We start from the raw sequence: 23,658 nt of genomic DNA on the forward strand, positions 1-23,658 counted from the left end.
TCCTTTGTGTCTCTTGGAGCCAGAATGGCCCAGTGGCACAAACAGGGCCTTGGGGTTCACGTACACCTGTTCTGTCTCAGCTGTTTCCCCGACCAGCAGAGACAGCTCCGAGTTTGAATCTCCTGAGGCACCAGCAGCCTCCTCGGTCGTGATGACGGGCCGGCAGCAAGTCCGGAAAGCGCCTGGCACAGCCCTGCCTACATGCAGGAACCGTATGGAACGGATCGCCAACGTATCAGCACACGCTCAGTCCTGTCCTGTGCTTCCTGCTCCCCGCGTGTGGGTGACATTCCACCCTGGCTGAAGATCTCTGGAGACATCAGACAGCGAGTGGCAGAGAGGAGAGGGACGTGCGGGGCCCGGGGAGGCGGAGGCAGGGGGCTGACCAGTGTCACCTGGCCTCTCTGCCCTGAGGCCAAGACCCTGAAGCCTGCAAGTGCCTGGCCTCGCTTCCTCTTCTCCAAAGCCTCCCCGCAGCTCTTCCGCCAAGGCCTCCTGGAAAGTTGCCCCGGGGACACAGATATCGCCTCCAACTTCCCTTTGTTGGCAACAGCCCCGTATTCCCTCCAAACGCCGAGGGGCGCGGGGGGCGGGGGGGGGGAGCCGAACCGCGGCAACGACGCCCCTGTGACAGTCACTGCCACGCGCCCAGCCCTGACGGCGAGCTCTAAACGCACCCCATGCGCGGCATTATTGGATCTTTGTGAATCCTCTGTGAGGCAGGCACGTCACCGTTCCTGTTAATTTACAGATGCGGGAGCTGAGACTTGGGGGAGTCACAGAGCATCTCCCCTGAGCTAGAGGTCCCCAGGTCGGTCTGATTTCAAAGTCCGTGCTCTTCTGTCTGCCTTGTCTGTGGGTCCTTCCCCACCCAGGCGAGGGGAAAACGGAAAGGGGGCTGGAGGAGAGAGAAGGAAGCAGATTGAGGTGCAGAAACAGAACGAGGCACACGACGAGGGATAGGCAGAGGGAACTGCTGAGGGCAGAGCGGGAGGGAAGACACGCGGCCTTTGGCAGAGCATCCCGCCCCAGGGGGTTCATCAGGCTCTGGGCTAACAGAGACCCAGAGAGAGACAGAGAGGGAGAAAGAGAAAGAGAAAGACAGGAAGGAAGAGAGGGACAGAGACAGAGAAACAGAGACGGAGAGACAGACAAGAGACAGAGAGACAGCGGAGGACAGTCTCCTATGTCCCTCAGGCTTCTGGACCTGAGACTCCCCTCCTTGTGGGATTTCCTCTCTCCTGAAAACATGGGTTTAAAGCTGGTGAATTCCTGGGGCGCCTGGGTGGCTCAGTTGGTGAAGCGTCTGCCTTCGGCTCGGGCCATGATCCCAGGGTCCTGGGATCGAGCCCCGCGTCGGGCTCCCTGCTCAGCGGGAAGCCTGCTTCTCCCTCTCCTGCTCCCCCTGCTTGTGTTCCCTCTCTCGCTCGCTCTCTCTGTCAAATAAATAAAATCTTAAAAAAAATAAATAAATAAAGCTGGTGAATTCCAGCAGGGGCTTTGCACTAAGTCCTTGGCACCCACACCCAATCTTCCATGGCATCCTTGGAGAAAAAAGACCAAAATCTGAAAACTCATTCATTCAAGCCAGACTTGGGGCCACCAGACCCTAAATGGCAGCCTGAATTAAATCCTCAGCATCTTGGCTGGCCGGGTGCCTTGCTCACCCTGCTATCCCGGACGGGGGAATATGCGTCCCCCAGTGACGCCTGCGAGGGGAGAGATCCAGTCTGGGCTAAGTGGGTGACCTGAATCCTGGGTGGAAGGGCAAGTTCCAGCCATCGCGACACAGACCCTGTGGGCCTTGTCGGTCCCCCCATCTCCTGGCCATGCCTTCCGCACAAGCCACGCAGCAGTCCGCACCACACGTCCACCGGTCTCCCACCTCTCCCTGACGGCGCACACCTTCTCCACATCAGAGCGTCCTTCCCCACCTGGAAAGCTACTCACTCTTCACAGCCCAGATCAAATAGCAGTTCCTCTGTGGATACAAATCATAAAGTAGCAGCGGACTATAGGAGGACTTGGTAGAAAATGGGGGGCAGCCTGGCTGCACCACATCGTTCCCCCTCTTCTCCCGTGATCTCCGCCCCTGTTCCCAGGGACGCTCACCATAAGCAAAGAGTGACTTAATAGGTTTCCCAGGGCCCACTTAAGGGTCTGGCTTCATGTAAAGCCCCAGGGTCTTGTTAAGTGATCTTGGCCCGGAGCTGTGGAGCTTGAGGAGCACGGCGGTCTCAGAAGGCCGGGGGCTGAGGGACGAGCAGGGAGGACAACTTGGGAAATCTGAACTGGGGTGTCCTGGGAGAGTTGGAAACTTCTGGGCCAAGGGGACGGAGGCTACCACCTTCCTGCAGTGATGGAGGGACCGGCAGGAGCCGGAGGTAAACTGGGATGGGGAACATGCCTGCTCACTCCACATTTCTCCAAAGTTTGAACTAAGGGGTGGTCAGCAGCCTGGATCTCAGAATGGGGTGATTGGTGGAGGGGATGGGGGTAGGCACCTTCTCCACCACCACCACCATCACTGGAAAATACCCCAAAGTGCTGAGCAACAAAACGCAACAACACAGACTTCTCGAGTTCTCACTGCCCAATTGCAGAGACGACCACAGCACTTCGAGACAGACGATTCGGTATCCTGCTGTTCCCATTTAACATTGAATGACACCTGTTTTCCATTTGCTACATAGTCTTCTTAACTATTTTAGGCATTAATTTTGTTTACATTTTAAAATATGAACTATCGGGGCGCCTGGGTGGCTCAGTCGTTAAGCGTCTGCCTTCGGCTCAGGTCATGGTCCCAGGGTCCTGGGATCGAGCCCCAAATCGGGCTCCCTGCTCGGTGGGAAGCCTGCTTCTCCCTCTCCTGCTCCCCCTGCTTGTGTTCCCTCTCTGTCAAATAAATAAATAAAATCTTTAAAAAAAAAAATATCTGGTTCAAAATTCAAAGGGTGTAAAAGAATAGTCTGACCCAAGAACCCTGCCTCTAAACCCACCCAGAAGCAACAGCCTTTAGCAGATCCATTTCTCCTTACAGAGATACTCTAAGTATACGCAGGATAGCATGCACATGTGTGTGTTATTTGCTACTTTAAAAAAAGATTTATTTATTTATTTTAGAGAGAGAGCTCGAGTGGGGCAGGACGGGAGGACAGAGGGAGAGGGAGAGAGAGAATCTTCAAGCAGACTCTCTGCGGAGCGCGAAATCCGACACAGGGCTCAATTCCAGGACCCTGAGATCATGACCCAAGCCAAAACCTAGAGTCGGACACTTAACTGACTGAGCCACCCAGGTGCTGCTAGACGCCATCACTTACTGGACAAGTCCCTGTTGAAGGGCATTTAGATGGGTTCTGATCTTTGGCCATTACAACCAATACTGAAATAAATATCCTTCCTTACCTACATGGTATTTGGCATGTGTGTAATTAGGGTCAATGGGTTTGTGCATTTTATTTCTTTTTTTAAGATTTTTTATTTATTTATTTGAGAGAGAGGGAGGGAGCACGAGCCAGGGGAGATGCAGAGGGAGAGGGAGAAGCAGGTTCCCAGCTCAGCAGGGAGCCCAATGTGGGGCTCCATCCCAGATCCCTGGGATCATGACCTGAGCCAAAGGCAGATGCTTAACTGAGTCACCCAGGCACCCCGGGATTGTGCATTTTAAATTGTCTTAGTTATTTTGTTAGTTATTCACATGTTACTTTGCATCTTTATTCTAGCACTCAGTGCTCCCATCTGGAATAAATTAAAACACCTGCTCGTCCTCCACATCTTCACCAACACAGTGCTGTCAGATTGTCCTCGATTTGGTAGAAATGCGGTGTCTCAGCATAATTTTAACTTGTACTTCTCTGTGAGTAAAGTTGACCTTCTTTTCCTATTTTAAAAGACATTTCTATTTTTTGCACTGTTCGTTCATATTCTTTTTCTTCCCCATTTTTTCTATTTGCCTGTGGCTCTTAGCTTCTATTGATTATAAGCCATTTTTAATATACATATTAAAGGAATTCAACTGCCTGTAGTGGGAATTGTAACTCTTTCCTGGCTCACTATGTGTCTTCTGATGTTGTTTATGGCGAGTTTTGCCACGGAGAATTGTTTTATTTCAATGTAGTCAGATTCATCAATATTTTCTTTTGTAGCTTCTGGGTTGCACATCATGCTTGAAACACTCTTAAAATAAAAATTATTTCTCCACATTTTCTCCTCAAACATTTGTGGTTTGATTCTTTTTTTTTTTTATTCTTATGTTAATCCCCATACATTACATCATTAGTTCTAGATGAAGTGTTCCATGATTCATTGTTTGTGCAAGTTTGATTCTTTTTTAACAATTAAGTGCTTAATCGATATGCAATTTACCCCGTAAGATGTGGGGTAGGAATCCAATGTTATTTTTACCAGATGTTAGTCATCATTTAAAAAATAAGCATTATAATTGATATACGACAGACTTACAGAAAACTACACAGAATAATGGTACAATTGAATTTTCACAAAGTGAAGAGACAGAACATTGCCAGAATTCCAGAGACCCTCCTCACTCCCTGCCTCACTGTTGTCTTCCCTCTTCCCTAAGGGAAAATAATACATTTTTTTAGCACCTTATATAGTTTTCCTTGTTTTCAAACCCTAAAATACATATTCTTCTGTGTCTGGTGTCAAAGAAAAATGTAAAGACACATAGTTAACCATCAGCATGCTGTTTACTGGTGTACAGTAGATATCAAAACCATGGACTGAGTCCTAAATAAGCAAAAAAAAGGGGGGGGAGGGGTGGGGGATTTAAATTTTAAAAAGAGGGAAAGGAATTAACACTGCAGATAGTCTGGGAACAGTGAATCTTGTTTGAACGTTTTGAGGGGGGCACTGATTAGCTATGAACCAGCAAGGGGGTCAGAATAATCTGTCTTTACCCAGGCTGATGAATGGTATCAGAGAAAATGATTTCACTTGTAGATTCACCAGGAAACCCTGAGAGATTAACTATGGAGAACAACAAACTATCTTTCTGTAACATGTGATCTGTGATTTAAAAAAATTATCTGGAGGGGCGCCTGGGTGGCTCAGTTGTCAAGTGTCTGCCTTCGGCTTGGGTCATGATCCCAGGGTCCTGGGATTGAGCCCCGCATCAGGCTCCCTGCTCGGCGGGAAGCCTGCTTCTCCCTCTCCCACTCCCCCTGCTTGTGTTCCCTCTCTAGCTGTGTCTCGCTCTGTCAAATAAATAAATAAAATCTTAAAAAAATTTAAAAAAATAAAAAATAAAAAAATTATCTGGAATGCATATAAAACATGACCCATAATGAAGTGAAAAATCAATCATAACCAATCCAGAGATGACAGATTTAGTAGACAAGGACGCTGGGAGGGTTATCACAACTGTATTCCATATGTTCTGGAAGCTAGAAGAAATATTGGTCATGCCAAGGAGAGATGGGGAGTATTTTAAAGGGGGGACAGTCAAACTTCTAGAGAAGAGAACAGCTGGGTCCAAATGAAACATACACCATGTGGAGACAATGCAGGAGAGATTGGTGAACTTGAAGACATCGCAATGGAAACAATCCAAAATTAAATACAGATAGGAAAAAAAAAAAGAATCAGCAAGTTGTGGGACAAAGTCAAGCAATGTAATAAATGTGTAATTGGAATGTGAAAAGGAGAAAAGTAGAGGAGGATGGAGAAAAATATTTGAAGAAATAATGATCCCCAAAATCCCAAATGAAAACCAGATCCATATATCCAAGAAGCTCCGCAAACTCTGAGCACAAGAAACATGAAGAAAACAATGAAACAGCTTAAAATCAGGGGCAAAAAGAAAACATAAAAAAATCTAAATAAAAAAGACACATTCTATACAGAGGAATAGATGTAGGAGTGATTGCCAACTTCTTGTCAGCAAGCCTGAAGACAGTGGAGGAACAGCTTTAAAGGACTAAAAAGGAAAAAAAGTCTGTACCCAGTGAAAGTATCTTTCAAAAAAGGAGACATTTAAACATTTCTGAATGTACAAAAGCTGAAAGAATTCATCAAGCAGTGAATCTTCCATGATGCGTGGCCATTGATGTTGGCGAAAATATCTGTAGAGCAGAAGGAGACCTCGTTTCACGAATGCACAAAGCTTGTGAAAATAGAAGGTATTTAGAGTCTGTGGTTATTAATTGCCTTCTTTATTAGTAGGTACTTTTTGAAAGCTATTTCAACCTATCATGTGTTATTGATCAGTAGCGTCAACTGTAAGCCTCATTTGCTCTTTTGAACTTGATCTTTGAAAATATTCTCACCTGTAGTTGTTTGATATCCATCGAGGCTAATTCTTCAGTCACTTCAAGCTTGGCATTGGCGTCTCAAAAAATGAACAACCTGCGAGGTATCAGTAACAACTGTCAACTCACTGAGAGACAAGGTAAACCACTCAAAGTCACTTGCCTTGTTTTGAAATTGACTACTGATGTTGCTCTCAATGTCCTTGACTCTTCTTCTCACCAAAACGCCAAACATCTCAGAATATGTTTATCTTCTCTTACACATTTTTTTTTCCAGTTGTCTCTGTCACGATTTAATTAACCCATTAGGGAGGTGGCTTTTCTTGCTTGGCTAATAAATGGGCCACTCAGAAAAACTCAGTTTCATTTCAGCCTCATTAAAAAAAAAAGATTTATTTATTTGAGAGAGAGAGAGATCAGGAGGAGGGACAGAGGGAGAGGGAGAGGGAGAGAGAGAATCCTGAAGCAGACTCCCCACTGAGCTCGGAGCCCAACATGGGGCTCGATCCCAGGACTCTGAGATCATGACCTGAGCGGAAATCAAGAGTTGGATGCTTATCTGACTGAGACACCCAGGCGCCCCAAACCTCATTATTACTTTTGTGAAGAAATTCTGATGCGATAAGATCATCTCTTTCAAGCTTTCTAATGTCTCTGATTGTTGCTCTCCTGTGAGCTGGGAAGAGGATGACGAGTGTCTAGCCTGGTAAGGTCAATGTCTACTGTACTCTCGAGCAAAGCTGTGTTTTGCTATGGCCAACACAATGCTTTGCCATCTAAGTCGGTAACAAAATAATCTTCACTCCACCAGGTCTTAAAAGTACAGTGTTTGAAGTCACTTTTCCTCTTTTACAAAATGGATATACACCGTGTCTGTTGCAACTGATCTTTGTTGCACCTGCTTGAGTCTGCCATTGTACTCCCGATGCAGCCACATGGGAGTGAGCGAGCCTGGTTACGTTCCAGTAACACTTTATTTACGGACACTGAAATTTGAACTTGGCAGAATTTTCATGTGCCACGAAATATTATTTTTCCTTTGATTTTTCTCAACCATTTAAAAACACAAAGGCATTCTTAAGTCAGAGGTGGTACAAAACCATGTGGTGGGCTGCATTTGTTGAATGGGCCATGGGTTTGCCAACTGCTGGGTTAAAGAGAAAATTATAGTGCCAAGTTCCTCTGTTAGAAAAAAAGATCTGAAATCAAACTCAGCTTCCACCTTAAGAAACTGGAAAAGGAATAGTGAATTAAATACAAAGTAAGCACAAGAAAGGAATAAAATAAAGATCAGAGCAAAAATCCCCAACATGGGAAAATTAAAACAGAGATGAATAAAATTACAATTTTATTTTTTGAAAAGAGCAAGAAGATTGATAAATCTCCAGAAAGACTGATCAGGAAAAAAAAGAAGAAACAAATTACCAAAATCAGGTAAAATGTGGAGAAACAGAGCCACATGCTCATCTCAATAGATGCAGGAAAAGCATTTGACTAAAACCTGCATTTATCTCTGATAAAAATTCTCAGCAAACCAGAGAGAGAGAAAGGAACCTCCTCTATTTAATGAATGATAAACACGCTCAAGTGAACTTGTGTCTTTTGAGTAATTTGTCCAGTGTATGTGAATTGCTGGATCTATTGGCATAAAATTGGTCACATATTTAAGTATCCATAGGATCTGTGGACAGGGATCAATTGTGCTTCTCTCTTTTTTCCTAACTAATCTGGCTAGGCTATTTTTATTGATCTTCTCAAAGGATCAAGTTTTAATTTCATCAACTTTCTCCACTATTTTTTTTCTCTGTTATATTTTCTATTTGATTGATTTCTCCTCAGGTAGTATTTCATTTCTTCTTCCTTTTGGTGAATCTGGACTGCTTTTTCTAGTATGATAAGAAGGAAGTTGCCATCATTAGCTTTAGACCTTTGTTCTTTCCCAACGTAGACATTTATTGCTAATCCCCTTTAAACACTGTTTTAACCATGTCCCACAAAATTTTATACATTGTTTTTTAAATTTTTTTTCATTTGATTCAAAATACTTATTTCCTTTTTGATTTCTTCCTTGACCAGTTTTTCTCCAGATATTTCGGGGCTCTGTTGTTAGGTGTATATATGTTCATAATTGTAGCATTCCTGATGGATCAATCCTTTTATCATTATTAAATATTCTTCTTTATCTCTAGTAACAATTTTTTATCACAAAACCTATTTTGTCTGCTATCGGTCTAGTCACTCCACTTAATTTTTATTATTGTTTGCACGGTACATCTTTTCTCATCCTTTCAAGCAATCTTGTCTTTCAATCTAAAGTGATAATCTTGGGGCACCAAGGTGGCTCAGTTGGTTAAGGGTCTGCCTACATATTTTGGGGGCTTACCTTCTTTTTTAAAAGATTTTATTTATTTTGAGAGAGAGAGAGAGCACAAGCAGGGGGGAGGGGCAGAGGGAGAGGAAGAAGCAGACTCCCCGCTGAGCAGGGAGCCTGATGTGGGGCTGGATCCCAGGACCCTGGGATCATGACCTGAGCCAAAGGCAGACACTTAATGGACTGAGCCACCCAGGTGCCCCAAGATAAATGTACTCTTAATTCCCTTTATCTATTTCACCCACCCTCCTACCCACTTCCCCTCTGGCAACAACCAGTTTGTTTTCTGTATTAGAGTCTGGTTTTGTCTTTTTTCTTTGCTTGTTCATTTGTTTTGTTTCTTAAATTCCACATATGAGTGAAATCATATGGTATTTGTCTTCCTCTGACTTATTTCACTTAGCATTATACCCTCTAGGTCCATCCATGTTGCCAGATTCAAGATCAACGAAGATTTCATCTTCTTTATTCATTCATCTGTAGATGGACACTTGGGTGTCTGTATCTTGGTTACTGTAAATAACGCTGCAGTAAACAGAAGTGTGCATATATCTTTTCGAATTAGTGTTTTCATATTCTTTGGGTAAATACTTAGTAGTGGAATTACTGGATCATATGATATTTGTTTTTAAGTTTCTGAGGAATCTTCATACTCTTTTCCACAGTGCCTGCACCAATTTGCATTCCCACCAATAGTACATGAGGGTTCCTTTTCCTCTACATCCTCACCAATACTTGTTATTCCTTGTCTTCTGATTTAACCTCTTATTTTTTCTTTTAGATTTTATTTATTTGTCAGAAAGAGAGAGCACAAGCAGCAGGAGCAGAGGGAGAGGGAGAAGCAGACTCCCTGCCGAGCAGGCAGCCTGACACGGGGCTTGATCCCAGGACCCTGGGATCATGACCTAAGCCAAGGCAGATGCTTAACTGACTGAGTCACCCAGGCATCCCCTGATTTAACATGTTAATTTAAAACAATCTAGCTTGGATTAATACCAACCTAACTTTAATAGGATACAAAACACTCCTCCAATATACCTGTATTTTCTCTCCCCATATTTGTATGTGCTATCATCACACAAAATATATCTTATAAACCCATCAACACAGATTTTATAATTTACTTGAACATATTTATAATAGCTTATTTGAAATCTTTGTCTGAAGTCCAACATCTGGGATTTCTCAGGGCCAGTATTTATTGACTGCTTTTTTATTTTATGTGTATAGGCCACACTTGTCTGTTTCTTTGTATGTATCTCTCTTTTTTACATAAAACTGGCTATTTTAAATAACAGTGTGGCGATGGGATTCCCTTCCCCCTCCTCAGAGTTTTTGCTCTTTGTTGTTGTGCTGTTTATTTGGTGATTTTCTTTGACTAATTCTGTAAAGTCTGTATTCTTTGTTGTGTGAAGCCTTTGTTTGCTCAGTTATCCTAGTTTTCAGGCAATGGTTGGACAGAGCTTTCCAGACATGCCTTAAACCTGTAAGTCTCCCAGGCTTTGTCAAGGGGCCCCTTGCATGTTGGGGCCACCCTCACTGCCCCAGCAATCAACAACTCTGCCCTAGCCTTTATTTCCTGCTTGCTCAGTCTCAAGGCCAAGCAGATGTGAGACTAACCTGTCCATGGTACTTCCTGGGCATGTGCATGGCCTCCTAGGCAAGGGGCAGTAAGTCAGAGCCTCTCTTCCCTCAAATTTTCCTTTTTTTTTTTTTTTAAAGATTTTATTTATTTATTTGACACAGACACAGCGAGAGAGGGAACACAAGCAGGGGGAGTGGGAGAGGGAGAAGCAGGCTTCCCGCAGAGCAGGGAGCCCGATGCGGGGCTCGATCCCAGGACCCTGGGATCATGACCTGAGCCGAAGGCAGACTCTTAACAACTGAGCCACCCAGGCGCCCCTCCCCAAATTTTCCTTTTTAAGTTCTTGGCCAGCCTCTTGTTTGCCTCAACTGGTAACATCACCCCAGATAGCTACAATGTGATTAAAAGGCCACTAATTGGTTTTGACAAATGCTCCGGGGATAGGTCTTTACTCCCACAGGTCTTTACTCCCACAGTGAGCTCGTAATCAGGGAAAATAAAGACAGTTCCTCCAGATGAGGCTTTCCTAGGGAGCTGCCATACAGGCTAAGTTTTGACAGTGCCCTGGGGATGGAGCTTCTGGGAAGCTTCAACCCATTTGGTCCCTTCAATGGCTGCTAGGTTGATGCTTTTCACCACTGCTGTGTTTCAGGGGCTGCTAGTTTTCAAGGCGACCCCAGAGCTGGGGAGAGGGGGATGGAAATAGGGCAAATTTAAATACCCCAAAGTTCACTGTTCTTATATTCACCCATTTTTCTTGAATAAAGTCTCCCCAAATTGTTGTGAGTCTTTGGTCAATTTCCAGAGTTCTGGAAAAGTTGATTATGACCATTGTTTTCATCAATGTTTTGTTGCTTTTATGGAACAGAAGATTTTCAGAGGTCCTTATTCTTCCATTATGGAAGTGCCTATCCCCTCAGGTTTACTCTTGATTCAATAAATGGAAAAAAAAATTGAAGTGCAATATTTTGCTTTTGCAAAAATATTGGCCAAAAAATGTTTAAAGTTTCTGAATCCAGAGCTGACAAAGATGAGAGGAAACAGGCTTTCTCACACACAGTTGGTGGGAGAGTGTAACTTTCTGGAAAGGAAATTCGGCACTTGTCCCTATAAATTGGAATTTCAAAAAATTTCATGTTTTCCTGGTGGAACCCCTCGTATTGGAGAGATTCCATCGGATTAGAGAGGGAGCATCATCCTCCCAGGCGAGGGCAGGAGGGCATTTGCTGAAAGGATGAGGGTGGGGAGCTCCCCCAAAACAGAGGTACATCGTGCCAAGCAGAGCTGACCACACGAAGCCCCAATACGTGCAGGAACAGGGGCGAGAGGGAGAGAGGAAGTGGGACCAAGCCTTCATTCCCAGTGTGGTAGGGAGAAACTAGGAGATGTTTTTGACTGGACAAGGTGTGTGAACAGATGGTTTGCAGCATGATCTTTGTGTGCCTTCGAGAGCCAGACCACAGAGGAGATGTAAAAAACATTAGCCGGTAGTTTGGTCCTGTGATCAACAGATGCCAAGCCATAGATGACAAAGAGTTGTTTCAAACACCTTTTCACAGGCCCAAGCTCCACACTCCTGACCAAAAGTGGCAGCCTAAGAGGATAGAGTCCCCTTTTGTGGGAGGTGCTACTGCTGTTCTCATTTTACAGATGGGGAAATGGAGACCTCTGCTTCCCCTTCCTCTTGAAAGCGTGCACACACGCGCAAGCGCACACAGCTCTTGGCCAGAAACTCGTGGCTGAGCTCTTCTACCTAATTAAGTCACCATTCCCACACTTGTCTTAGGACAGTGATTCATTCTAATACCTTAGGATCTTTGCACTTGTGTTTTTGAGAGATACTGAACTGAAATTGTTCCTTTCTCAAAATTTACTTTTCAGGTTTTGCAACAAGGCTATTCTGGTGTCCTAACACACATTTAAGCGACTGCCTTCGGCTCAGGTCATGATCCCGGAGTCCTGGGATCGAGTCCCACATCAGGCTCCCAGCTCAGTGGGGAGCCTACTTCTCCCTCTGACCCTCTCCCCTCTCATGCTGTTTCTCTCTCTCTCTCTCAAATAAATAAATAAAATCTTTTAAAAAAAAGTTGGGAAAGGGCGCCTGGGTGGCTCAGATGGTTAAGCGTCTGCCTTCGGCTCAGGTCATGATCTCAGAGTCCTGGGATCGAGTCCCGCATCGGGTTCCCTGCTCAGTGCAGAGCCTGCTTCTCCCTCTCCCTCTGCTTGTGCTCTTCTGTCTATCTCTCTGTCAAATAAATAAATAAAATCTTCAAAAAAAAAAAAAGTTGGGAAAAAGAAAAAGAAAAAGATTGCCATTAATATTTTTCTAAAGTGTTAAGAAGGATTTGCTACTGAGGTGAGCAGAGTCTGTAGACTTTTTGATGGGAAGATTTTAAACTGTAGATTCCATTTCTTGTGTCAGTTTCAGTAAGTTGTGTTTTCTAAAAAGTTGTCTGTTTTATCCAGACTTTCAAATTTACTGCATAGAATGTTCATAATATCTTCTATGGGCTCTGTGATGATGTCTCACGCTTTTCCATCCTAGTGGATGAGGGGAGGAGAACAGAGATGGCATTCCAGGCAGTGGAAGAGTATGAGCAAAGCCCTAGCTCACAGATTGAACCAGCAGCTGGATGCACCTGTCTGGAGATTTGAGGCACAGGCCCCAAGGATATAGAGGGTCCCAATATCAGGTCCTGCTGACACTGGATAGGAATTTGTTAGCAGAAGAAGCTGCCATTTGATTGGATGGTTCTATCGGCCGGGGGTCCCAGAGACAAGCCTAAGAGCAACCTGAGTCACACGCTGTGGCTTGAAAACAGGGCACAGCAACCATCCTGCAGGCTCCCCCTGCACCAGTAGGGTGCCATTTCTTGCTGGCTGGTATCTCCACCAGGTGTGCTCACTTGGGTCCCTGGTGTAGTTGCTCTTCCACCGGCTCTGCACCCTGAGCCCTGCCTCAGCCCAGTTTTTTGTTTCGTTTTTTTTTTTTTTTTTTTTTTTTTAAGTAGGCTCCATGTCCAGTGTGGAGCCCAATGTGGGGCTTGAATTCACGACCCTGAGATCAAGACCTGAGCTGAGATGGAGAGTCAGGTGCTTAACCGAATGAGCCACTCAGGCGCCCTTGAGCCCAGTTTATAATTGCCATCTGGCCCACCCACCTGGCCTTAGACCAGGCCCACTGTATCAGCATGGCCATGACCTTTCTAGCCTCAAGCTCGGCCCCCTGCCCCCTTTCTTGGTGCCCCCACATCCACCTGACTCGGATCAAGCAGGGACCTATCCAGACAACGGCCAGGACCCTCACATGCTGCCATAGGGCCCAGACACACCCACAGCCACCAGAACACAGAACCAAAGAGGAATATGTCATCACTTTAAGCTCAAAACTTAACTGAACAAATAGTGCTTCTTCACCTCTGAACAGAGGTAGAGGTCCCCCACTATGAATGACCCATTTCTTTTCACCAACCCATCAACGTGTGTTGTTACCTTCAATTTCAGCTTTAGGACAATAGGACTCCAGTATTTTTCAACAGTCCAATGTAATCACCCCTTTAGGCAACATTGAAGTGGGATTTGGGGGCTGCAGTGTCAGGGAGGGGGTCCCTCCAGACAGCACACAGGGGACTCAACTGTGTCTATTCTTGTCGACAAAGTATTTTTGAGAACTAAATTTGAGCCACACTCTCTGGTAAGCATCATGCATCATCTTGCTGCTACAGGAGCTTGTAAATTAAGTAGAAGAAAGTATTTTTAGTTGGCCAAGCATTGGGGACCGGCCCTGAAAGGAAACGGCATAGCTAACTGTAAGAAAGGACTTTATTTCTAAATGGAGCTGGGGATGGGGTCTGGTAAGGTACATGTCTGTCCCCTGCCAGTGCTCTGGTGCCCACCCCCAGCCCCGACAGCTGCTGCTGAGCCTCAAGTGGGTTGTGGGGGTGGGCTGTTTGAACTGAGAGGGGCCCCAGGTCTCCCTTCGGGGCAGGCCCCCTTTAAGAAGCCCGGGGCAGACGGCCTGTAGCCGTGGAGGCTGCTCACAGAGCCGCAGGCCAGCCTCTGGGGCTTTGGGGCTCATAACCCTGGAGGACAGCCAGAGTGAGGAACTTGATTTGTGATCGCCCACGGCCCTCTTTCTCTTCCAGCTTGAGTACCTGGTGAAGGAGAACAGGTTGGACTCCAGGAGGGGCTCTCTGGTGCTAGCTGGAAAGGGGGCTGCTCCCCAGCCAGGATCCCTGCTCCTCTGTGTGGTGGCAGTTCCTGGGGAGGCACTTAAGTCCATGGGGCAGAGAGGAAGCTGTCCGTGTCCCATAGCAAGTCCGCTCCAGCCTAAGCCCCTTGTCCCTCCACCCCCTTCCCTGTCCACCCTTTGACCGGGAGGGTCAAACCAGTCCACCCCCATCCCCATTTTGTTCCCTGTGTTTTTTTTTTAATCTCGGTCCCTTGTCTATTCCGTCCCACATTCTCCTTATTCCAGACCTTCGTCTGTCGTGTTGTATCTGTTTCCCTCAGGCTCCCCCCCTTTATCTCTGTCTCTCCCTTTCCCTGTGTCCCTCTGACTTCTCTTGCTGTCTGCTCCGCCCCTCTTCTCTGTCTTCTTCCTCGCCCCAAACCCCAACGAGAGACGGTTGGAACCTTGGAGAAGGCTCTGCAGGCTGTCCTGGCTTCTGGCATCCGGGATGGGAACGGCAGTGGCGCTGGGAATGGGGACGACGGGGAGCAGCAGCAGCAGCAGGACCAACGGGCGCCACATGGCTGGGCACCTAGGGCTGGGGCAAGGCGGCGAGGACCGGGTGGTCAGAGGCCCTGCCCTCTGTCCAGGCTCCGCCTCCCACTCCGCCAACCCCTTCTCCGCCCCCTTCTGTCCCCTCCCCCTTCGGGGTGCTAGGCCCACTGCCCCCGAAGCCCGGCCCTCAAGCCCAAGCCTCAGTCACTGCTCACCTGCCCGCAGGCCTGCCTGTCTTCTCACTGCCCTCGTGTCCGCCCACAGCCCGGTCACTGGCCTTCCGCTCCTCTAGCGCTATTAGATCCACACGGTTTTCGCCCGAGCTGTTCCTGGAGCTTCGGACGCCTTCTGCAGCCGGAGCCACGCCCCACTCCTGGCCACGCCCCCAGGGCATCACCACGCCCCACTCATTGTTACACCCAACCCTCACATAAAGATCACGCCCCCAGGACAGCCACACCCCCTCATTGTTACGCACCACCCGACCGTCCTACTATGGCCACTCCCCTGGTATAACCACGCCCACATCCCTTAGCCACACCCCTAGCGTCAAGACAAGCCTCCGCCCCCTGACCACGCCTCGACCACAGCAGGCCACGCCCCAGGCCAGAGCCACGTCTCTACTTGAAGAGCAAGGCCCTTGAGACCCCTGGTGTTTGGGGGCTCTGCTCTGTTCCACTTTTTTTTTTTTTTTTAAAGATTTTATTTATTTATTTGAGAGAGAATGAGAGCACGAGAGGGAAGAGGGTCAGAGGAAGAAGCAGACTCCCTGCCGAGCAGGAAGCCCGATGCGGGACTCGATGCGGGACTCGATGCGGGACTCGATCCAGGGACTCGATCCAGGGACTCCAGGATCACGACCTGAGCTGAAGGCAGTCGCCCAACCAACTGAGCCACCCAGGCGCCCCTGCTCTGTTCCACTCTTGAAGACCGCCCAGCGACTTGGGGTGCCCTTTCCCGCACTGTGGTCCAGAAGGTCTGTCCAAGCAGGCACGCTGGGCACTCAGGGAGATCACTGTCCTGTGCCCACTGTCCCAAAGCCGTGACCTTATTTTGTCCAAGTTTGCAGTTTAGTCAGAAGCGTAAATCTGGTTCCTGTTACTTCACAATGGCCAACAATGGAAGATGAGAAATTATTCTTTTGAGTGAGTGACTACAGAAACTTGCAAAATTTTATCTTGAGTATCCTTACATTTCACTTTGACGAGGTATGGCTATTTCCATATCTTTCCTTTTGGAGCACCGGATGGTCTTTTGAGGTCATTTTGGTTTTTTCCAAATATATGAAATTAAGTATCCCCCCCCCAAGTAGTTCCTCCTCTTCACTGCTGCAGTCTCCCCCACTTCGGAGATTCCTGTTATCTTGCGGAAACCTCACTTGTACCCTTCCCCGCACATTTTCTTTATTCTTGCTGAGGCCTTCTGCAAACACTCTTTGCCACACAGTTATCTCCCAGCTCATCAGCCACCGGCTCATCTGAACTCTTGAATCTTTATTGTTCATACTCAACACTTCACCGTTTTACTTATTCCTACCTCACGTTAGCAATACAGTTTCTTTGAGGACGTTCATTTAGCGGAGGCGGTTCAGCCTGTTCCTTTTTAGTGGCTAAGTCTCAGATTTTGCCAGAGCTCCTTTTCTCCCGGGAGTTCCTGGAACCTTGCCCGCAGGAAAAGCCACTCACACTCCTGTTTCCCAGTGAGGGTTTCTGGAGAACCTGTGTGCCCCAAAGCTGACAAAGCTGTTGTACATTTCCTGTTTGTCCACCCACCAGACCACCATGCTGCAAAAGGATTCCCCCTTCCTTGGTTTTAACCACTAAAATATGCCCATTTTCTTCTGTTGCTGCAAAAGCTTAGGTTTGGGGAGTATGGCAGGGGGAGGGCGGAACACCCGCCTGTGTGTTCCATCTACTCCCCAGTCCTGCCAGGCTTGAGGGTTGTCTGGTGGTCCTGAGCTACGCACTTGCTTTCCTGTTCCACTGTCGTCAGGTCAGCTGATTGTGTGGAGAAACGAAGAGGGTTTGGGAGCTGTGCTTAGCAGATGCCATATTTGCACCTGTTTCTTCACCATCCCCAGAGGCCACATGTTCCTCCATAGAGAGACCACAGTCCTGTCTTCCCTTGGAGGATTTCTGGACATTATTTTCACTCCATACTCTGCTCACAAGTCAACAATTCAACCAGTTCCCCAATTTGACAGGCGCTACAGCAATCTGATTTCCTAAAATGTGAAAGGGAACTTTTTTGTCGTGATTACCATGGTGGCAAGTCGGGGGGTGGGGAGGTCATATATTTGCTGTTTTTCTTTGTGGCCTTTAATTTGGGGAATACTGTAACCCCATGGTGAAAGAGGCAGGCTCTGGCTGGGATGGAAGGGGAGCTTGACCACATGCCTCGTGGTTAAGCCCAGTGGACTGAGGGAACAAACAGGCAGCTGGGGTGGGGGAGCAAAGCATCAAGCCCCAGCTCCTGGCTTACTGCTCCTTCAGCCAGGTGTTAATCTGTTTACACTTCAAGCTTTGCCTAGTATGAGGAAGGGAATCAAGTCAAGCGCACACAGTCCGCTCCATCCCATGGCCTAACTCCTTCTTGCTGGGCCCTGAGCTCAGCCGGCCCTCTTCCCTCCCCACCCGCCAAGCACTCTTACTTTTTACGACACAGAGCTTTCACATTCACACATCTGTGCTCACAACCGAGTAGAAACCTTCTAGGTACAACTTCCCATCAAATCAAAGTCACCGTTATATGGATTCACCTCCCAGCAAGGTCATCTCGAGAACGGTAATGTAGAAAATGCACCCCCAATTCAGAATGTGAAAAATCACTTGAGAAAATATGAAATGTTTACACACATTAGTCCTTTATTGGAAGAGGTGGTTCAGATCCATTTATATATGCAAAAGGGTAGGATGACAAAATACGTAATGGCCCTGTCACCTTTTCAAATATTTTACTTAAAATATACTTTTTATTAAGCCTTAAGGTCACAGTGTAGGAAATCTCTGTAGTTGCCATTAAAACTACTCTAAAGAATACTTCCTGCACAAAACGATGCAGGATTTTAAAACGATATACATGCAGAAAAAGACACAGATCTTAAGTGCACAGAACACTCAGATATTCAGCACCCAGATTTAGAAACAGTATTACCAGCACCAGATACATACCTTTTTTGGCCTTGCCCGAAGGCTAGCCACTAGCCTGCTATCTAAATGCGTAGACAAGTTTTTACCTTCTTTTGCTTTACACAGATGGTCATGCAGGGTGTGTGCCTCTGTGTCTGGCTTCCAGCATTCAGCTCTGTGAAACCGAGCTCCTATTGCAAATACTTACGGCTCACTCGTTCTCAACACTCTACAGTCTTCTGCAGTGAAACATACCACTTAGGTTCACTCATTCTACTGTATGCATGCCTTCAGAGAATTCTGGTTTTAGCAGTTTTATGCCATGAATATTCTAACATGTCCTTTGGTTGACATAAACGCACCTATCTGCTACGTTTGGGTTAAAAGGCATGTTCAAAGAGCCAGCTTTCCAAAATGGTCATAATAGTTGGCAATACCTCGAGCAGGGTAGGCTTCCTGCTGTTTACCTCCTTGCCAAAACTTGGTTCTTTTTTATGCTTTTCATTTTAACCATCTCAGTGGGTGGGTGGTGTTTTAATTTTGCATTTCCCTGATTACTAATAAAAATAACATACCTTTTTGTGTTTACTGGCCATCTGGATATTCTCTTTTAAGTGGATGTCCCAGTCTCTTGCCCATTTTCTATTTTTTTCTTGTTGATTTGTAAGCATTCTTTTTCAATTTTAGATCCAGGGCTGGAAGGGCCAAATCCAGACTGTTGCCTGTGTTTGTGAATAAAGTTTTATTGAGACACAGACATGTTCACAGAGACTGTCTAGCCCACAAAGCCCCAAGTATTTACTAACTGGCCCCTTCCAAAAACCATCACCACTCCCTCCTCTACACTCAAGTCTGCTGTCATATATGTAAGTTGTGTATTTTCTCCCCGTTTCTTGCCTATTTGCTTTCTTAATGGGATCCTTTTGATAAACATAAGTTTCAAAAAGTTAATATATCCAAATTAACTGACTTTATTTTATAGTTTAGTGATTTGGGGGTCTTAAGAAAAATTTTCTTACTATAAGGTTACATACAGTCTGCTAAATTTTTCTCAAAGCTTTATTATTTTCCATTTCATATTTAGATCTGTAATCCATCTCAACCCACTTCTCTATTTTCTATTAAATTTACTGACATTTATTAGAAAGAATATCCTCTTCCCCATTACACTGCATTATCATCTTCATCAAAAACCAAGTGACTGTATTATATATGGGTGTTTCTGGAATCTTTATTCTGTCTGAATGGTCAATTTGTTTCTCTCTGCACCAATACCACACAATTATAATAATTTCTATGGCTTTATGACAGGTCTTCCTTGGTACCTGGTAATATAAATTCTTTCACTCTATTCCGGAAGATAGCCTTGACTATTATTGGTCTTCTGAATTTTCGAGTTAGCTTAATTTCAATTAAATAACTTACTAGGACTTTTAAGATTGCATTGAATATATGAAATTATTTGGGGGAAATTGAGATCTTTTTAAAACTCTCCTGAAATCCATGAACTAGATATGGCCCTCTCAAGTTTTGTAGTTTTTTCTTCTAGATACAGTTCTTGAAAATAGGTGTTAGGTAATTTTCCCTCCAGGCACTTGAGGACTTCTGATGCTATTTTAGGTGGTATTGCTTTTAAGTTTTTCATTTTTTATGTTCACTGCTGGGTATATTAAAAAAACTATTTTTGCACAATGAGCTTATATGCAGGGACCTTGCTAAACATAGTCATTAATTTCAATTATCTGTGCATTCTTCAGAACTTTCAATGTACAAAACCATGTCAATTGCAAATAAAAGTTTTACTTCTAATCCTTATGCTCTTTGTTTTTCTTCCCTTATTCTCCTGGCTATGTCCTCTTGCAGAATACTGAATACAATTAGTGACAGCATATAGCCTTTTTTTTTTTTCCCTTTTTTGCATCCTGGAGAAAACTTTCAGTATTTCAGTATTAGGTAGGCTGGCGGTTGTAGTTTTAGATACTTTTCATGCAAGTAGGGAAGTTCCTTTCAAATCCATAGCTTATGAAGAACATTAATGGATGCTGACTTTACACGTGACTTTTCTGCGTCCTAGATTGTTTCCATGATGTAGTCCAGTGATTAATTTTTGATTATTAAATGACCCTTACATTCCTTGGCCCAACGAACTGGGTCGTGTGACCACTATAAACAGGTTACTGGCAATCAGAATGGAATTATCATGATTGGTTTAGACGAATCGGGATTCACCCTCTGTGTCATGTGAGGAAATGGTGAACAAACTCTTCCAGCAAGGAATAAGGGGAGAAAGGACATTGAGTTAATCAACTAAAACTGCCAGAAACTTGTATTTGTTCCACAATACTGGGAATGAGGAGCAGTGCACAAAATAATGTGACATAGTATTCACATCAAATAAAAGGAGATGAAATTTCTGAATTACATATTGGCACACCGCGCACTCAAACCTATGGATTAGACAAGCAGAGTGGCATGAGAGCTGTGTGTTGTTTACAGATAAATTGTGTGGATGCCCTTTTACTGACACAGACTTAACTCCAAATCATCTATGCATAGTTTATGAAAATAGTGTCTTAAAATCTTTTTTGTTCAAATGTAGTTGAAAACTCTACAAAAACCACCAGCTTAGCCTTTATTGATGGGGCATTCGCCAAAAACCCATTTGTCAATGCCTCCCAACAAATAGAAAAGTACGTATTTAACTATCTGGTACCTAGCAAACGTCTCACCAACAACAAATATCCTGTGTTAGTACATTCTGCCACCTTAATACTCAGAATACTGCCTTTTCCCAAATAATTCAAATCCAAATTTGCATAGAATTACTATTAGACTGCATTTTAAAAACATGATAGAAACTGCCATGTATGTTTAATGTTTCTGTCCTCATTATAAACTCCTGATTCCAAAACTTCATTTTATACAATGGTTTATTCAGAGCTGATAGCTTCTGACAGCTTTCCTATAAACATTGGAATTTACATCAGAAATATGGCTTTTAGTATAACAATTTCCAAGACAATATGTTTTCCCACATTCATCACTCTGACAGATCTTGTCTTGGTATGATTCCCTGATATGTAAATACAATTTGAATTCCAAAATAAATATTAAATATTCATCAAGTTTCACTCCTGTATAAATTATCTCGTGCCCAATGGGTTGCAGGATCTCGCTGAAGGCTTTGCTGCTTCTTGCATTCCTAGGGATCCTTCTCTGTGAGAAATCAGGTAGAGATGAATCTAATGCCTAAATGGTTTTCCCCATTCAGAAACACGAGCTCTCAGTGACGTCTGTCTCCCTATTAGATTTCGTCATACTCAGAGCGTTTTGACTTCACAGGAGAGTCTCCACATCCAGTACACTCACATTCCCTCTCCTGTGAATTCTCTGATGGCTATTGAAGGCTGATCTGTGGTGGAATTTTTTCCCACACTCGTTACATTCGTAGGGTTTCTCTCCTGAATGAGTCCTATAGTGTACTGTGAGGTATGACTTCTGAGAAAAGACTTTTCCACATTCATTACATTCGTAGGGCTTCTCTCCTGAATGGCTTCTATAGTGTACAGTGAGGTTTGACATCCGAGAGAAGACTTTCCCACATTTACTACATTCATAGGGCTTCTCTCCCGAATGGATCCGGTGGTGGATGGTGAGATAGGACTTCTGAGAGAAGAACTTCCCACATTCGTAACACTCATAGGGCTTCTCTCCTGTATGCACTCTTTGATGTCTAAAGAGGGATGAGTTATGGGAGAAGGTTTTCCCACATTCACTACATCCATAGGGTTTCTCTTCAGAGTGACTTCTGTAATGTATAGTGTAGTATGACAACTCGGAGAACAATTTTCCACAGATGTTACATTCATAGGATTTCTCCCCTTTTGAAAGCGACTGGTGCCCACTGAAGGCTGAACTGTCAAGGAAGATTTTCCCACATTCATTACATTCATAGGGTTTGTCTCCTAAAGGAGCTGTAGGATGGTCAGTGAGATATGAGAACTGAGAGAGCTTTCCACATTCACTACATTCATGGGGCTTCTCATCTGTGTGTACTTTCCGATGTCTAATGAAGGCTGAATTTAAATTGAAGGTTTTCCCACACTCATTACATTCATAGGGTTTCTCTTCTAAGTGACTTCTATAATGTATAGTGAGGTACGACACCCGAGAGAAGAACTTCCCACACTCACTGCACTGATAGGGTTTCTCTCCCGTGTGGGTCCTCTGATGTGTAATAAGGGTAGATTTTCGGTAGTAGGATTTCCCACATTCATTACATTTGTAAAGTTTCTCTCCTGTATGCGTTCTCTGGTGGTCACTGAGGGCAGACTTGCGGGAGAAGGATTTCCCACACTCGTTACAGGGATAGGGTCTCTCTCCTGAATGATTCCTCTGGTGTAGGGTGAGATGGGTCTTTTGGCAGAAGGTTTTGCCACACTCATTACATTCATAGGGCTTCTCACCTGAATGAGTTCTCAGGTGTTGGGTGAGATGTAACTTCTGACAGAAAGTTTTCCCACACTCAGTACATTTATAGGGCTTCTCCTCTAAGTGTGATCTCCGATGGACGGTGAGGGTCCCCTTTTGGCTGAAGGATTTCCCACATACATTACATTCATAAGGTTTCTCTCCCGTGTGGGCCCTCTGATGTATGATTAACTTTGACTTTTTACAGAAGGACTTTCCACATTCGCTGCATTCAAAGGGCTTCAATTCCATCTGTGACCTCTGGTATACATTAAAATTTGACATCTGGATGAAGTCTGACCCAGAGTCATTCCACTCGTAGGGCTTTTCCCCCATATAAGCTCTCTTATGAGCAAGGAAAACAGCTTCATTGTCTAAGGCTTCCATGCATTCATTATATTCAAAGGGTTTCTCCAAAATATTAATTTTCTGAAGAATACTCTCTTCATTTTGAGAATAGCCTTCCCCATTTTGATTACATTCATAGGGTTTCCCTCTGTGGTACATCTTCCCGCATTCACTACACTCATCAGGTTTCCTTCTTGCATAGCTTCCATCACTAATAATTAATTCTGAAGTAGACTCTAAATTCTTTCCACATGAGACACAAGTATGAGATGTTATGTTTGAAGGAACAAGGCTTGTTTCCACATTACATGTTTTATCAAATGCATTCTCTCTCTCTTCAATCGGGGTTTTGCTGTTGATAGAAATAGCTTGCCTTGAATGTTCATCTTCTTTTCCTGGGATTCTCTCTATCCAGTCATCAACTTTCCAGACTATTTCTAAAAAGGAATAAAATTAAACAAACCTTGTGAATCTGAACACACCAGGTATCAAACGGGAGTGGTACTCAGGTGCCCTACGGAGGAAGTGACTATGGCTTTATAGCCAGTCTCCAAAAATAAACATCATCACAAGGGTCTAGTCTTCCTCTCCCCTTGATGGGTCACATAAGACACACACACACACACACACACACACACACACACGGGAGTGGGGTGGGGTAGGCACAGGGAAGGGATAAGAGTGGGATAGGACTCAGCACTAGAGAGAGAAGGGAGAGTAAATTCACACCAAATATAAATACCTTTGTTACTTCCCAAATA

General features: G+C 44.9%; 2 protein-coding genes across 2 annotated transcripts in view; both read right to left on the reverse strand.

Moving 5' to 3' along the window:
- ACTB (actin beta) overlaps nt 1–23,658 on the reverse strand; it is a 333,619-nt gene that overhangs the window by 268,500 nt on the left and 41,461 nt on the right. The gene's annotated exons all lie outside the window — the stretch shown is intronic.
- RBAK (RB associated KRAB zinc finger) overlaps nt 17,793–23,658 on the reverse strand; it is a 73,519-nt gene continuing 67,653 nt past the window's right edge. The window contains exon 4 of the mRNA XM_081819043.1: nt 17,793–23,334. Within this exon, the coding sequence (XP_081675169.1) occupies nt 21,416–23,334 (1,919 nt within the window). The 3' untranslated portion in view covers nt 17,793–21,415. The remainder of the gene's footprint in view (nt 23,335–23,658) is intronic.

The sequence above is a fragment of the Leptonychotes weddellii genome, chromosome 5, assembly GCF_054177405.1.
Source record: "Leptonychotes weddellii isolate Sample4059 chromosome 5, ASM5417740v2, whole genome shotgun sequence".
Classification (NCBI taxonomy): Eukaryota; Metazoa; Chordata; class Mammalia; order Carnivora; family Phocidae; genus Leptonychotes; species Leptonychotes weddellii.